At 37.8% G+C, this 17,640-nt stretch overlaps 1 protein-coding gene across 2 annotated transcripts; it reads left to right on the forward strand.

The window, feature by feature from the left end:
* Positions 1–216: 216 nt before the first annotated feature.
* On the forward strand, positions 217–4,993 carry PRSS37 (serine protease 37). 2 transcript variants are annotated; one of them, XM_063101347.1, is made up of 5 exons: positions 217–250; positions 1,921–2,062; positions 3,242–3,495; positions 4,126–4,262; positions 4,853–4,993. In XM_063101347.1, exons 1-5 carry the CDS (start codon positions 217–219, stop codon positions 4,991–4,993), a joined length of 708 nt encoding a protein of 235 aa, XP_062957417.1. The 2 variants fall into 2 exon arrangements, with proteins under 2 accessions (XP_062957417.1, XP_062957418.1); XM_063101348.1 differs by having other exon boundaries at positions 3,242–3,492.
* The last annotated feature ends 12,647 nt before the right edge of the window (positions 4,994–17,640 follow it).

Genomic DNA, 17,640 nt, shown 5'->3' on the forward strand with positions numbered 1-17,640 from the left:
CCCCACCTTCCTTAGAGCAGAAGTGCTTCCATCTCTCTATCTGGAGCTATCTCCCTCCTCTATTTATGCCCAGAGCTGTTTTCCATTCCCACTGAGTGCCCCCATACCTAACCATATCCACTGACCCTACCAGGTGTTCCTGAGGGGACAACTGAGCTAAGGCTTTATACTCTGCTGATCTTCTTCTGTATCTCACAGGGAAAGATCTGGACCACCATGAAATTTATCTTCTACTTGGGCATCCTTGCTGGTATGTATCCAAGACCACCTACTCTGTCCTGTAAGCATTGGTTAATGTAGGATGGGTGAGGTAGAGGTGGGATATGTGAAGGATGTAGAAGAAGAGTCAAGAAATACTGTCATGAGCAGAATTAGGGGTCTCCCCTCTTTGACCCCGTCCAAAGTCTCCCAAGAAAGGCTGAGCCCACCCTTCTAGTGCTAAGCTGTGGGGTGGGTTATGGCACACACCTGCCCTGGGGAATGTTCAACAGTGAGAATTTTCCCCGGTTATTCCAAAATGTGGACAAGTTTCAGTGTGGTCACAAGGATGACAAACTCATTTGACCCCTGATATTCCCCCTTTTCTAAAACTTTCAAGACTCATAATGCACAGAATGGAGAAGGGGGCGGGAATCAAATACTAGGGCCCTACCTCTGCAGTCCCTGCCTTTCATGAAGTTCTACTGATGGCAGAATTTGCTGGTGAGACATTTCCCATCACTTCCTGACTGCCTAGGTTGCATCATGTATTAGGTATTTGAGATTAGGCAAGTTAATTAATCCATCTGTGTTTCAGTTCCTTCAGTCAAAATGGGGCTATCACTATGTACCTTATAGAGTTGTTGTAAAGATTAAATAAATCCATGTAAAGTACTTATAACAGTGCCTGGTATAGAGCTCAATGTCTCTTGCCCTTATTAATAATCCACCCTTTTTCCCTTTGGGTTTCTAACTGTGTGACCACACAAAGAAGGGTGTGGTGAGGTACAGACCCAGGCTTGGGGAGGTTTAACAGAAGTACTAAGAGCAGCCAAGACAAGAATAGTACTTTATTTCTGGTACTAGAAATAGCCTTTCTCCTTTTTATCATCTTTTTTTTCAATAATTTATTTATTCAAATATTATATATTCCTGTTAGAGAATTTGGAGATTTTAAAAGTAGAAAAAAATAAACATCATTCATAATCTCACTTCTGTCAACACATGTTAACACTTTGTTTGAATTTACTCCCAGACTTAATATATGTTTTTGCATTTAAGTGGTTTATTTTTTATTTGTTTACTTGTTTTTAGACAATTGGGTTACATTATAGATACATTTTATTGTTATTTTTAACTTAAAGAAATGCTATCAATATTTCCTTTCCTGTAATATTCTTTATAAATATAATTTTAATAGATATGATGCTCCATTTGTTCTTGTGCTTCTTTATTTCAATCTCCAACATTGTCACATTAGACATTTATGTTTTCAATGTTCCGCTATTATAAGTAGTGCCAAAATGAACACACATTCATAATATTTGTCTGTATCTGATTATGTCTTTAGAGTGGATTCTTGGGGGGGGAATAATTAGGTCACAGTTTATGAATAATTTACAATTCTTGATGCCTACTTCTAAATTGCTTTTCAACAAGATAAAATCAATTTATAAGCAGTGAATGAGTCTTTCTCATTATACTAGTTCTTATATTGAATATTATCAATATTGAATGAAAAATAATTATTATACGTATTAAATAAAATGGTATATTATCTTAATTTACATTTTTATTAGGAAGAATGTTGAATATGTTCACATTTCCTGGCCAATTGATCACCTCTTTAAAATCATCCATATTCCTTTTCAAATAGGAAACTGTTGATTGTCTTATTTGTTCTAACATTTTATATATTAAGGACATTAATTATTTTCTCAGGGACATTTTTTGTAGTTCACTCATCTGTGCAGAAAGAAGACCATGCTCCCTATTTGGTATACCTCAAGTCTCATTTTAACCCTTGCGTGGGTGTCCTCATCAAAACAAGCTGGGTGTTGGCCCCAGCTCACTGCTACTTACCGTGAGTACTGGGCATCTTCACCCCCGAAACAGCTACTACTCATTCTAAATGAGTGGTTCCCAAATAGGGGCAAATTTCCCCTCAGGGTACATTTTGCAATGTCTGAAGATATTTTTGGTTGTCCCAACCAGGGGGCCATGCTATTGGCATCTAGTGGGTAAAGGCCAGAGCAAGAAGGCTGCAAAACATCCTACAATGCACAGCATAGTCCCTGTAATAAAGACTTCTTCAGCCCAAAATACTATTATTGCTGCTGTTGAGGAATGCTGTGCTACACATATTATGCCTCCTCAGTCTCCCATCAGCTTTTTGTTTTTTGACTGGCAGTATAAATGCATTTTGTCAGTTAAGGGCCCAGCAGGTAACTGATGATGCACTTGAATTGGGTAAATTAAGGAGCGTTTTTAAAAAGAACTAATTGCAAAGGTATGGGGATTTTATAGAGAAAATACAAAGAATAGTTCTAGGGTTAGTATTAGGAAAATGTGGTTATCATCTCTAGGCTTAATGGGAAGAGAGTATTTTCATGGAAGGAAGAGAGAGAGAGACAAAGAGAAATGACTGTATGAAGTGACTACCTGATAGAAATTGTAACCTTTGATTAAGGGACACAGCAAATCTGTGGCAACACTGCAGGAAGAGGGCTGGGAGGATAAACATTCCAACCTCACTATTCTCCTTCTGGCGCTTTCTATTGGCCAAAACACAAGAAGCCATAGGACAAGACAGCCCACTGATTTAATACACATGTCACCTTCCAGAGATGTAGAGGAATGTGGAGTAGTGTTGTTAGAGGATTTAGTGAAGCAAACAGGAGATATCCACCACTCAGGTGATCACATTCTTCCTGCCTCCACCAAAATAGAAATTACCCAATTTGATAGGCTGGAGAGGAGTTAGAGAGGAGAAAAATTTAAATTTCTTTGGCATGTATCATTTTCCTCTCCACTCCTTAGGGACACAGTGGTTAAGGGCTCCACCACTTACTGTATGAACATGGGTAAATTACTCCTATGTGCCTCAATTACTTTATCTATAAAATGAGGATTAAAATAGACTTCTTGTGAGTTACATGAGATAATCCAGAGAGAGCACTTGGCACATTGTCTGGCACATTGTAATATTCAATATCTTAGTGATGAAGATGATAGTAACTACCTGCAACCCTTCTCCCTCCAGAAATCTGAAACTGATGCTGGGAAATTTCAAGAGCAGAGTCCGAGATGGGACAGAGCAGACAATTAACCCCATCCAGATTATCCGCTACTGGAACTACAGTCACAGCTCCCCACAGGACGACCTCATGCTCATTAAGCTGGCTAAGCCTGCCACCCTTAACCACAAGGTCCAGACTCTTCCCCTCGCCACCAGCAATGTTCAGCCAGGCACTGTCTGTCTGCTCTCAGGTTTGGACTGGAGCCAAGAAAATAGTGGTGAGTGCACCTGCCACAGCAAATCAGGCTCATCAGTTATCCTCAAAGAGGAGCTCCATGTCCTCATAGATGCAGAACAAGAGAAGGAGAGGAGAATGGTGGAGACCCAGGGGAGATGCTACGTGAGCGGTCTGGCAAAAAGAGACTTGCCTAGATGGCCAAAGCTGCTCCTTTCCCAGAGTGTCTAATGCCCTATTGCCTCTAATGCCCCTGCCTCTTCAGGACTTTGGCTCCCGGAGCCACCAAGACATCTGACTCTGTACAGAGCCCACACCATTCCTGATTGTCAGAGGCACAATTCCCTTGAAGGAGGAGGTGGTCCTACTTCCCATTCATGTTCATTGCACATGTAAAGGACACTTCCAAGAACTTGAGTCAGGGCACTTCTTATTCCTCCAAGATAGTCCATGGAGTAGAAAGAAAACTCTACTTTTTAAAGAGATATAAAGGCTAATTCAAAAAGCTCAGGATTAACTTTCATAACCATGCTCAAGACCATGTCTTCCCTTTTTCTCATTCCTTATTTTCCTCAAACACTAAAAGACACCAGTTGAAATAGAGGGTAGCAATTAGAGGGACTGAATAACAACTCTCAACAGGATGTTTTCTTTCATCCCTGTCTTCCCTCAGGGAGACATCCTGACTTACGGCAGAACCTGGAGGCCCCTGTGATGTCTGACAAAGAGTGCCAGGAAACTGAACAAGGGAAAAGCCACAGGAACTCCTTATGTGTTAAATTTGTGAAAGTATTCAGCCGAATTTTTGGGGTAATCTTTTTTCTATGTTTAGCTTTCATTTACTTGTACATGTCCAGTTAACTATTTAATTACAGTGTAAAAACATTTTTTAATTTCTAAATAGTTTTCTCAGAATTTGATAAAGCTGCTGAAAAGCCACTATTGTCTCTTCAGTAATAGGCTCTCCTTACAGAGTATCTTCATTCATTAAATGGTATCATGTAGAACCTTTAGTTAGTAATACTTTGCTAAGTACTTATTCTTATAAATGCAAGTAAAATAGTGAAAATGGGCATTGTTTTAAAAAAATTTAACTTTCTACAAGTTGAAACTGGCTTCACGCATTCAGTAAATGGGGTCTGATTCGTTTTACATGTGGTTTCTAGAGAGGCTATTCTCTGACTTTCTCAAGATCACATGAAGCTAGTTATAGCAAAACTGAAAAAAGGACCCAAGCTTCCTGTTCCTGATTCAGTGCTCTTTCATGACCTAGCATACTGCCTCTAGGCAGGTCTCACCCAAGTTGGGGACTAGGGAAGTTTCCTGTAAGGAGAAGATCTGACCCTCTCTTTCTCTCTCTCTCTCTCTCTCTCCCTTGGTCTTTGCATGATCTTGGGTAGGAGGTGGCCGTTGCTACTGTCATCTGCAAAAACAAGCTCCAGGGGATCGAGGTTGGGCACTTCATGGGAGGGGATGTCGGCATCTACACCAATGTTTACCAATATGTGTCCTGGATTGAGAAGACTACTAAGGACAAATGAGACCCTACTTCTCCCTCTGCGTCCTAGTTGCTTTTCCATTAATTATACTACCTGATATTCTCCCTAAACTCGAAATCTCCAAATGGAAATCTTTGGATGCAGCACACCGGTAGCCTGTGTATTCTTATTTGTGTCTCTGCCCATATCCTACAATGATGTGAAGAACCAAGAACAAAACATGAAATGAGCACTTATTACATAGTATGGGGTTACATTCACTATCTCATTTCATGCTTATAAAAAGCCTTTGAGGTTATCTTTTAGTCTTACTTTCCATATGAGAAAATTGAGGCTAAAAGAGGTTACTTAACATTACCAATAGCTGGTGGACATCAGAGCATCGAATGGCACCCACAGATTCTAAATCCAATGTTCATAGCTTCAGTATTATGGGGGACTCCATGGCATTCAGCAGATGTCAGCTCCTATTTCCCTGCTACTTCTCTTATCATTCAAAGGTCTTGAAGCTCTCACTTGTGGCTAAGATCTCGGGTACTGGAATAAGCTCTACTAAGAATAGTCCTGCTTCTTCTCAGTACCTGTACTAGTGCATTTGGGTTGTGTATAACAGAAATACTTGCAACTGGGTAATTTGTAAAGAAATAGAATATTTATTGCTTACAGTTTCAGAGGCTGGGAAGTCCAAAGTCCATGGAACACATCTGGTGAGGGCCTTGTCCTGGTGGTGACTACAGTGACTCAGGGTATCACACGGCAAATGTGATGGAGCAGAGAGAGAGCTCCTCCTCATGTGCCCTCCAATTAAAGCCCTCAGAACCATGCCCATGATCACCAATAAACCATCGACTTATTAATCCATTTACTAGGGCATGGTCCTCACAATCTAATCACCTCTTCAAGGCCCTACCTTTCAATTACTCTAATAGGATTTTCTAACCTCAAGAGTTACAGTGGCAATTAGGCATCAATGAGTTTGGGGGAACATTCAATCTACAGAACTCCACTCCTGGCCCCCCAAAACCCATGCTATTTTCACATACAAATACATTCATTTCATCCCCATAGCCCCAAAGTCTTAACTTGTCCCAGCTCAAAAGCCCAAAGAGTCCAAAGTCTCATCTGTGAAATCAACACAAGTTGCCTACTTCCAAGATACTATGGTGGGACAAACATATGGTACAACCCATTCCAAAAGGGAGAAATAGGTCAAAAGAATAGGGTAACAGGTCCCAAACAAGTCCAAAACCCAGCAGGGCAGGCATCAAATCTCAAAGCTCGTGAATTATCTACCTCAACTTCATGTTTGATGTCTTCGCATGCCGGTTTGAGGGTTGGCCCTCCAAGTCATTGAGCAGCTCTATTCCTATGGCTTTCCTGGTCTCAGGCCATGCTTCACTATACCAGGCTGGTGTTCCACTGTGGTAGCTCTATAATTGTGGGGTCTCCATGGTGGTCCTGATCTCATGGCTCCACTATGCATGGCACTGATGGGGGTTTTCTAATGCAACTCTGATCCCACATTTCTGCTTGGCATTGCTTTAGTGAAGGCTGTCTGAGATGACTCCACACCTGTGAAAGATTTCTTCATGGGCAGCCAGGCTTTTCCATACATCCTTTGATATCTGAGTGGCACAGCTCTGGAATGATGGGAGCCTGCAGACTTAACACCACATGGCTGCCACCAAGGTTTCCAGCTTATAGCTTCTGAAGCTGCAGGTCCAGCCTTGTTTGTGGCTAATTTATCCACAACTAGAACCACCAACAGAGCTGGAGTGCTGGTGCAGGGAGCAGCATCCCAAGGTGGCCCTGGGAAGCAAGCCCAAGGAGTGTTCCCCAGGCCTGTTCCCTGAGACCATTCTGTCACCCTAGGCCTCTGGGCCTGTGATGGAAGGGGCAGCCTCAGAGATCTCTGAAATGTCTTCAAGGTCTTTTTTCCCTTCTCTTGATAATCTCTTTCTTCTGTACTAATCTCCTTAGCAAATGGTCACTGGGCTACACCCTTGAATTTTTTTTTCCTAAAAATGCTTTCCCATTCTCTACCACATAGCCAGGCTTCAAATTTTCCAAATATTTACACTCTGCTTGCCTTTTAATTATTAATTCTGGCTTTACATTATGCCTTTTAGCCATAACTCAGTGTAGGCTGTTGCAAGTAGCCATTCAGTTTTCTGAATGCTTTGCTGCTTAGAATTTCTTCCACCAGAAATCCCAGTTAAGCATCTTTAAGTTCCACATCCCATAAATCTTTTGGGCATACACAGAATCCAGCTAAGTTCCTCGCCAGTTTATAGCAAGGGTGATCTTTGCTCCAGTTTCCAATAAGCTCCTTCTCATTTCTGAGACCTCCTTTCTCATTTCTGAGACTTTCTTAGATTGCTTAGCCAGAACAATCAGGGAAGAGAAAGAAATAGAGGGGATCAAAATTGGAAAACACAAAGCCAAACTGTCCTTGTTTGCAAGTGACATGTTATAGAGAAAAACCTAAAGACTGTAAAAAAAAACTCTAAGAGCTGAAAAATTTTTCAGTAAAGTTGCAGGATACAAAATCAATACCCAAAATTCAGTAGCATTTTTTACACTCTGATAACAAACTAGCAGAAAAAGAAATCAAGAAAGCAAGCCCATTTACAATAGTCACTAAAAAAATTAAATTCCTAGGAATCAATTTAACCAAGGAGGTGAAAGATCTCTATAATGAGAACTACAAATCACTGCTGAAGGAAATTAAAGAGGACACAAAAAGATTTACAGGCATTCCATACTCTTGGATTAGAAGAATTAACATTGTGAAAATGTTCATAATACCCAAAGCAATCTATAGATTCAATGCAATTCCCATCAAAATACCAATGACATTCTTCACATAAGGAGAAAAAACAATCCTAACATTTACATGGAACAAGGTAAGATTCCAAATAGCCAAGGCAGTTCTGAGCAAAAAATAAATAAAGCCAGAGACATAACACTACCTGACTTCAAGTTATACTACAAAGCTATAGTAATCAAAACAGCATGGTACTGGCATAAAAACACTCAAACCAATGGAACAGAATAGAGAATCCAGAAATCAACACATACTTATAGCCAACTGATCTTAAACAAAGGCACCAAGAACATACATTGGGGAAAAGACTGCCTCCTCAATAAATGGTGCTGGGAAAACTGGACATCCATATGTAGAAGAATTCAACTAGACCTGTACCTCTAGCCATATACCAAAATCAACTAAAAATAAATTAAAGACTTAAATATAAGATGTGTAACTATAAAACTCCTAAAAGAAAACATAGGGGAAACACTTCAGGAAGTAGGACTGGGCAAAGACTTTATGAACAAGACCGTGAAAGCACAGGCAACAAAAGAAAAAATAAGCAAATGGGATTATATCAAACTAAAAAAATTCTGCACAACAAAAGAAACTATTAACAGAGTGAAAAGACAACCTACAGAATGGAAGAAAATATTTGCAAACTGCATCCAACAAGGGATTAATATCCAGAATACACAAGGAACTCAAATAACTTACCATTAAAAAAACAAGTAACCCAATTAAAAAATGAGCAAAGGAGATGAATAAGCATTTCTCAGAGGAAGATATACAAATGGCCAACAGACACAGGAAAAAATGCTCAACATCACTGGTCATCAGGGAAATGCAAATCAAAATCACATTGAAATATCATCTCGTGTTGCTTTGCCCCCCACAGATTTGTCACCCTGCTTCCCCTGGGTGATGGAGCTGCAAAGGATTACTCAAAGCCCATCTCTTCTGAGCAGTGAGAGGCCCCGAAGTGGTTAACTTCCCCAGGACCCTCAAGTGAGAGGTATTCCTTTCTTGGGAAATTAACCCAAATTGGGGTTCTTCTCTTCCTGCATTTATTTTCCAGACCAGGAAGTTACAGTAAGAGAACATAGGTGGGGTTATTGTTTAACAATATAGGCTGGTAACTTTCAGTGAAACAAGCCAGATGACATTCCAGTAAGGCAATTAAGTGATCCATTAACAAAAGCTTGATCTTAGCAAACATTCCCTTCTTACAGCAATTTCTCAGTATCTTTAGATATCAATCAGTAACTTGTCTGTCTTTGAGCCAGCAACATTACTGTGTTAGAATTATCTTACACCAGAGACTTTATAGCCTGAGGAAAATTTCCTGTCCTTTGCAAGGTCAATATTTGAAACTGCAAGGCTTTGGAAAACCAGGCCCTATGAAGTACATTTGCTTTATTAATCCTCTACAATTTCACACCAGTTAGACTGACCAGTATCAAAAAGATACAGAATAACACATGCTGGCAAGGATGTGGAGAAAGGAGACCCTTGTACGCTGTTAGTGGGACTGTCAATTGGAGCAGCCATTGTGGAAAACAGTGTGGAGATTTCTCAAACAACTACAGATAGAACTGACATATGATCCAGCAATCCCTCTCATGGGTATATACCCAAAGAAGTGGAAATCATCATATTGAAGGGATACCTGCACTCCCGTGTTTATTACAGCTCTATTTACGATAGCCAAGTGTTGGAACTAACCTAAATGTCCATGGGTGAACAACTAGATAAGGAAGATGTGGCATATACACATCTGTACTACTACTCTGCCATAAAAAAGAATGAAATTCTGCCACTCGCAGCAACATGAATGAACTGAGAGAAGACTATGTTGAGTGAAATAAGCCAGGCACAGATAGAGTAATACCATGTGTCCTCACTCATAAGTGGGAGCTTAATAAAACAAAATAACATAACATAACATAAGAAAAAAAGACTCAACAACCACAATAATTCACTGAACTTTCAAAAGGAGAGAACAGAAATGAGGCCACCAGAGGTGAGAAAGGGGGAAGAGGAGGGGGGTTACTGAGAAATTGGTATGGGGCCACAAAAAATGATTACATTGTGTAATAATAAATAATTATCTTGACTAGGCATCATGTATTGAACACAGGTATTGATATTCATTGCTGTACCTCACAGATATGTATAATCAATTATGTTTCAATAAAAATAAATGAATAAAAAATTATATACTAAAAAAAGAAATTGTGCTCTGCTTCTATAAAGAAAAACACAAAAAACTTTTAAGGATTATAAAAGAAGATTGAGGCTGTCATTAAGATGGTGGAATGGACAGCCCCAATGTCATTCTCCCCGACGATTGACTAATTTACAACTATTGAAAAACAAAGACTGCAAACCTGAGATAACTGGAGCTCGGGAAAAGAGGAGGAGAGACCCACAGAGTTCTTGAAGGCAGGAGAAGCTACAGCGATAGAAAGAAAAACCATTCCAACATTTTCAAGCCCCAGACACACCAGGGCCAGCCCTGCAAGAGGCAGGAAGATGATGCAGCATACACAAAGCTGTAGCCAGCAAAAGCAAAAAGTAAGAAAATAACAGTAACAAATCCCAATATATCAATAATAACTCTAAATGTAAACAGATTAAATACCCCAATTAAAAGACACAGAGTGTCTCAATAGATTAAAAAACAAGAACCAACAATATGCTGCCTACAAGATACTCACTTCACCTATAAAGACACACACTGGCTGAAAGTGAAGGGATGGAAAAGATATTTCATGCAAATGTAAATGAAAAAGAGCAGGAGTAGCTATACTTATATCAGATACAATAGACTTCAAGTCAAGGAAAAGATAAGGAAGGTCATTATATAATGATAAAGGATCAATTCAAAAAGAAGATTTACCAATCTAAATACATGTGCACCCTACTCCAGAGCACCCAGGTATATAAAGCAATTAGCATTAGAATTGACAGGAAAAATATACTCCAACACAATAATAGTTGGGGACTTCCATACCCACTTTCAGCAAAGGACAGATCATCCAGACAAAAAATTAACCAGGAAACATCAGAATTAATCTCCATTCAAGGCCAATTGGGCCTAATGAACATACATAGAACATTTCACCCAATCGCTGCAGAATACACATTCTTCTTATTAGCACATGGAACACTCTTTAGAATAGACCATATATTAGGTCACAAAAGAAGTCCTAACAAATTTTAAAAAATTGAAATCATGGAATAAAACTAGAAATCAACAACAAATGGGAGAATACAAAGAAAAGTGAGGGAGGAGAGACACTAGAAACTATACAAATACATGGAAATTATACATGCTTCTAAACAGTAAATGGGTAAAAGAAGAAATCAAAATGGAAATTTAAAAATTCCTAGAGAAAAATGAAAATGAAAACACAACATTCCAGAACTTATAGGACACAGCAAAAGCAGTTCTGAGAAGAAAGTTTATAATAATAAATGCCTACATTACACCTGGAATGTGTAAGGAACTGGAAAAACAAGAACAAACCAAACCAAAAATCAGCATAAGGATAGAAATAACAAAGATCAGAGGAGAAATAAATGAATTAGAGATTTAAAAAACAATGTAAAAGAAAGATCAATGAAACAAAGAGTTGGTTTTTCAAAAAGATAAGCAAAATTGATAAACCTTAGCTAGATTAACAAAGAAAAAGGAGAAGACTCAAATAAAATGAGAAATGAATAAGGAGACATTACACTGATACCACAGAAATACAAAGGATCGTAAGAGACTACTGCAAAACATATGTGAACAAACTGGAAAACCTAGAAGAAATGGATATATTCCTGGACACACAGAACTTACCGAAGTTGAACCATGAAGAACTAGAAAACTAAACTGACCAATAATGAGTAATGAGATGAAAGCTGTAATAAAAAGTCTCCCAACAAAGAAAACCCCAGGATCAAATGGCCTCACTGCTGAATTCTACCAAACATTTAAAGATGAACTAATATCAATTCTTCTCAAACTCTTCCAAAAAATTGAAGACAAGTGATTAATTCCAAACTCATTCTAGAAGACCAATCTCAAAATCAGAAAAAGACACAACAAAAAACGAAAACTACAGACCAGTATTCCTAATAAACATGGATGTGAAGATCCTTAACAAAATCCTAGCAAACATAATCCAACAACACATTAAAAAGATCATTCACCACAACCAAGTGGGATTCATCCCAGGGATGCAAGAATGATTCAACACATACAAACCAATAAATGTGACATATCACATCAACAGAATGAAAGAAAAAACATATGGTTATTTCAATAAACGCAGAAAAAGCATTTGATAAAACCCAACACTCCTAATTACAAAAACACTCAACAAATTAGGTATGGAAGAAATGTGCTTCAACACAATAAAGGCAATATATGACAAATCCACAGCTAATATCACCCTGAATGGACAAAATTTGGAGGCTTTTCCTCTGAGATCTGGAACACGACAAGGAAAATCCCTTTCCCCACTCTTATCCTGCATAGTACTGTACATTCTAGCCAGCAAAATAAGGTGAGAAAAAGCAATAAAGGCATCCATATTGAAAAGGAAGAAGTCAAACTATCCCTATTTGTGGATGACATGATCGTATACATAGAAAAACCCTAATGACTCCACCAAAACATTACTAGAACTAACAAATGAATTCAGTAAACTAGCAAGATACAAAACCAACACACAAAAGTCAATAGTATTTCTATATGCCAATAATGAAATAGGTGAAGAAATCGAGAAAGTAATCCCATTCACAATAGCTGTCAAAAAAAAAAAAAAAGAAATACCTAGGAGTAAATTTAACCAAGGAGATGAGACTTCTACAACAAAAACTATAAAACATTGCTAAAAAAAAAAAAAAAAAAAAAAACTGAAGAGGACACAAATAAATGGAATGATATCCCATGTTCATGGGTTGGAAGAATTAACATCATCAAAATGTCCATTTTGTGCAAAGCAATCTAATATTCAATGCAATCCCTAGCAAAATACCAATGACTTTCTTCACAGAAATAGAAAAAAACTATCTTAAACTTTGTATGGAACCACAAAACCTAGTATAGCTTTGTAGTGAAAAACAAGAAAGGCTTCAAATATGCTGATTAGACAACGTTGGCATGAAGAAGCTGGAGGTGGGCTAACTAGAAGCTAGGCTTCTTGTGTGGTGGGTTTGGAGAGCATATTTGGCTTTCTCTGGGTAGTCCTTAACTAGAAAGGACAAAAAACAGGGACGTTAGAATTCACTGATTATGTTCTGATATTCTAAAATGATTTATGCAGAGCCCATGGCTTCCTGGACTGGTTACTGCAGAAGTTATGGTTTGGCTTCCCAGGAAGATTGTGGCAGATGCTGTGTGTAGAAAAGCAATTGTTCTTGCAGTAGCAAAGTAATTGTTAGATTTTGTGTTTCCTACCTGGGGTATTCCCAATTATCTACATAATGATAGGAAAACACATTTAATCGGAAATCTACCCACAAACGTTGTAAGGTCTTGGCACTTACAAAAAAGCTTCCTTGTCATTATTATTCTCAATATTCTAGGAAAATAGAAAGTAGAAATAATAAAGGGGATGATAAAATTAAAATTAACCAAACTACCTGAAATATTTAAATTACCCTGGCCTAAACTTCTTTTCCATCTAAAACCCACAGACTTCTTCCCTGTAAAATAGCTAGTGGTAGACCCATGTATTGGGGGATTTCTCCACATATCTTGGACTGGAACTTCTCTCAAGCTGACTTAATCAAATATCATAAGAGACTAAGTTAGTGTATTCAATCATATAATCAAGAGGTTCAAGGTATTTATCCACAACATAATTTGTCTTATCCATTGCTGAGATACTAAAGATTCCAAAGAATGTCCTCAGAACTCTCTGGAAAGAACCTTATGGGGTACCATTGAAAATACACATTAGTAAAACTTTCAGTAATTGACTTTTAGTCCATGTTTCACAATTTAAAATGTTCCATTCCACTTGGAAATCTGAATATTTAGATGATCTTAAGCTAAGGATCTCCAGAGATCTTCCAGAACTACATCACATCTTCCCCAGAAGATCTTCAGACAGACAGATGGCTTCTTGATATTAAAAAGCCAAAAGTTTGTTCTTTGACAAGACTAACAAAGTAGAAAATCCACTTGCTATACACTGAATGTTTGTGTCTCCCCAAAATTTGTATGTTGAAACCTAATTCCCAATGTGATGGTATTTGGGGGTGGGCTTTTGGGAAACGCTTAGGTCCTGAGGGTGGAGTCAGTGCCTGTATTAGTCCATTTCTGTTGCTTATAACAGAAATACCCAGAACTGGGTGATTTGTAAGAAAACAAAATTAATTGCTCACAGTTTCAAAGGCTGGGAAGTCCAAAGTCCAAGGAACACATCTGGTGAAGGCCTTGTCCTGATGGTGACTACAGTAACTCAGGGTATCACCTGGCGAATATGGTGGAGCAGAGAGACAGCATCACACACACTGTCCTTTTAAAGCCCCCTGAAACCACGCCCATGACCACCACTATAAATTCATTCATTAGGGAATAGTCCTCAGAATCTAGTCACCTTTTCAAGGCCCCACCTTTCAATGACCACAATAGGACTTCTTAGCCTCAACAGTTACAGTGGGGATTAAGCTGCAATGACTTCAGGGGGTGGGGCAGAGGGGACATTCAATCCGCTGCAGTGCCCTTATTAATGTATCAGTCAGAAGAAACAACACACCGAAAGAGATAATTGAAGAGAATTTAATAATGGGCTTATAAAAGTTTGGGAAGGGTTAAAGGAACTAGCAAAGAACCCAGATCCATGGGAAGCCTTTTCCAAAAACTTAAGCCCAAGAGGTCAAGAGTCCAGTTAACAACGCAGTGAAAGGTAAGTGGAAGAGGAGCCTCCTGACAGGAACTGTGGCTTCAGGCAGAGGAAGGCGGCCTCTGCCAAATCAGTGCCAGCAAGTACACGCGCAGGGGATTAAGTACCCCAACTTCTCTCTCCTCCTGTCATCTGCTATCTTTCCACTGCTTCTTTCAGTAGAATCCCAATGGAAGCCAGAGGGTGAAGGAATCCAGATAATGAAGTCTATAGAGGCAGCTCCAGGATACAGAGCAGGATGGAGAATGCTAAAAAATAAATCTTGAAGAGCAAATGAAAATGTGTTTATAAACCATTTATACTGCTTCGTTTTTAATTGCTTCCGAAGCCTTTCTCATTTTTCTATTGGAATGTCCTAATTCTTCGTGATAATTTTCTAATGATTAAGGGTAACAACTCATTTTTCTGGTTACATATGTTCAGTTGGATTTTTTTTCCCTCAGTTTATCGCTCATGGTGTTTGTGACATACAGAGGTTTTAAATTTCTGTATAATCAAGTATGTAAAAAATTTTTGTATAAGTTTTCTCCTTGATAGCATACCTTCTATTTCTTCCATACCCCAAGATTTTAAATATTCATCTATATTTTCTTCGAATATTTTATGGTCTCATTTCTCACATTTTATTCTTTAATCTATCTCAAATTCATTATATGGGATGATGGAAAGTGAAGATCTAATTTCACTATATTCTAAGTGTTCAGTCACTTGTTTCAGCACTATTTATTGACTGATCATTTTGAAAAAGGACTACATCTGCTAAATTTACATATTTATATAGCATTTCTATACTATTTTCTTTATTTTTCAACTATTCCTTGCCACTGCAAACATTTTAAATTGTTTTTTTCTAAATTATGTCACTTGTAACAACTTGGCTGAACATGGTGACATTATAGCAAGTGCAGTAAGTCAGGCACAGAGAGTCAAACATGGTGTGTTCTCACTTATATGTGGAATCTAAAACAGTTGATCTCATAGCAGCAGAGAGTAGAACGGTGGCTACAGAGGCTGGGGATGGAAGGAATTGGTTGGGAGACACTGGTCAAAGGGCAGAAAATTGCAGCAAAATAGGAGGAATAAAGGATAACGATTTAAGGTGATGGATATGTTACTTAGCTTGATTCAATAAGCCCAACTGTATACATATCACATCACTGGGTACCCATAATTATATACAATTATAATTTGTCAAAAAAATTAAATAAATAAATATTTTTACTAAAAAGTAGTGTGATAATATTAAGGGCATCACATCTTGGTCATGAGTGGTGACAGTCAGCTTTGTAAATATTCATAACCAATAATAAATAAATAAATATTAATGGCAAATATTTATAGCTATCACTACATACCAGGCACTTTTCTAAACCCTTTACATGTATTAATTCATTTAATCTTCATGACATATCTACAAGGTATATACAGGCTTTCCTGAATAATGTGATATGTGCTTTTGTAAAACTTCAGATTCTGCAAAATCATGTCCAAAAAAATAGAAGAGCTTATGGGGAAAAATAAGGTTGAAGAAGACTATTGAAAATATATGCAACTTTGTAAGCAGAGCACTAACTGAAATAAAAACAATCCCAATAAAAATTCTACAAATATATCTCTCTGCTAGCCTTTGCACCTACCATCAGTCAATCATTCACAGCCTTTAAACTGGGGTTTATGCTTCTTTCAAAGTACGGATCTTTAAAAAACTGTCAACAACAAAAAAAAAAAGTATGGATCTTTGAGGGCATTAATTTCTAGAAATCAGTTTCATTACAATTAAAAATCTGAACCAGGGTAAATCCCTATCTATCAATACACTTTTTCCAAACACAGGGGGAATGTTTTCACAGCTACGTAATCTTTACTAAGTTTCACCAATAACTCACATTGTGTAGAATGTAGAGGTTCTTGAAGCCACTCCAGTAGCTCCCATTAAAGAAAAGCACTGCAGCAGCAAAGTTTTCAGCTTTTTTCATAGATGCTCATATATTGCTAAAGCTTTCTCTTTAATTAAGAGAAAGCTGCCCCTCTTAGTCTCTTTTGTCTTCAATCGATATGCTTAATTTCTCCTTTTTCCTTTGCTGTATTCTAACAATTCTGTAGCACTGGCAATTATTTTTGCTAAATATTTTCTCCCCCAAGAATCATCTTCAATTAATTGCAAAATTGACACCTTTAATTCAATTGTGAGTATGACATCGCATTCATTCAAAACCCTTCAGAGTTTTCAAGATTTTCTTTGTTTAAATACTTCAGAATTTGAAGCTCACCAACTTTATGATAATCAACTCACTGAGCCTTCGCTGACATTTTTATAATTAACTCTCCATATGTAATTAATATGAACTATGTTGCTAGCCAGAAAAAAATATTTTTAAACTTCCTTCTTAGTGTTACTTGAAAATAAGAATAAAATATTTACTAGAATAAGATGTGAATACTTTTGTAAATACAAAATCTTATTCTTCTGCATTCTGCTGAGACATGTCAATCTGATTCTTGATTTTCTTTGCTTTTTCTCTCTTAAACTTTTTGTCTTTGATATTCTTAAATTTCCCTGTAATGTGTTTAAGTGTTACAAGTTCCCCCACCTTATCTGTCTTCTTTGTCTCCTTTGAGCCCTTTCAGTATGAGTTTTTTCATCTTTAACTCAGTCCAGTTCTTGGTCATTAATTATTCAAATATTTCATTCCTTTTCTCCATTTTTCTATCTCCTGGAACTCTGGTTATACAGAAAATTACCCTTTTACTTCTATTTGCCATATTGTTTTGCTTTGTTTTTACATTTCCCAATGCTATTCTTTCCTCTACCATCTGAGACAGTTCCTTGAGCTGACCTTCCAGTTAATTAATTCACCATCAGCTGTATCCATTCTGCTACCTAATCTAGCTTTATTTCATCCAATTTAAAAATACATTTTTCAGAAGCCAAAGGCAAGTCAGACTTTTTTTTGTCCCAGCAAGGAAAT

This window comes from Cynocephalus volans, chromosome 6, assembly GCF_027409185.1.
Source record: "Cynocephalus volans isolate mCynVol1 chromosome 6, mCynVol1.pri, whole genome shotgun sequence".
NCBI lineage: Eukaryota > Metazoa > Chordata > Mammalia > Dermoptera > Cynocephalidae > Cynocephalus > Cynocephalus volans.

Bases quoted from the DNA above. Each gene is read 5' to 3' on its own strand.
- PRSS37 (XM_063101347.1), top strand. From the start codon at position 217: ATGAAATTTATCTTCTACTTGGGCATCCTTGCTG. The intron at 251-1,920 runs GTATGTATCCAA...TTATTTTCTCAG, and splicing joins CTACTTGGGCATCCTTGCTG to GGACATTTTTTGTAGTTCAC. The intron at 3,496-4,125 runs GTGAGTGCACCT...GTCTTCCCTCAG, and splicing joins CTGGAGCCAAGAAAATAGTG to GGAGACATCCTGACTTACGG.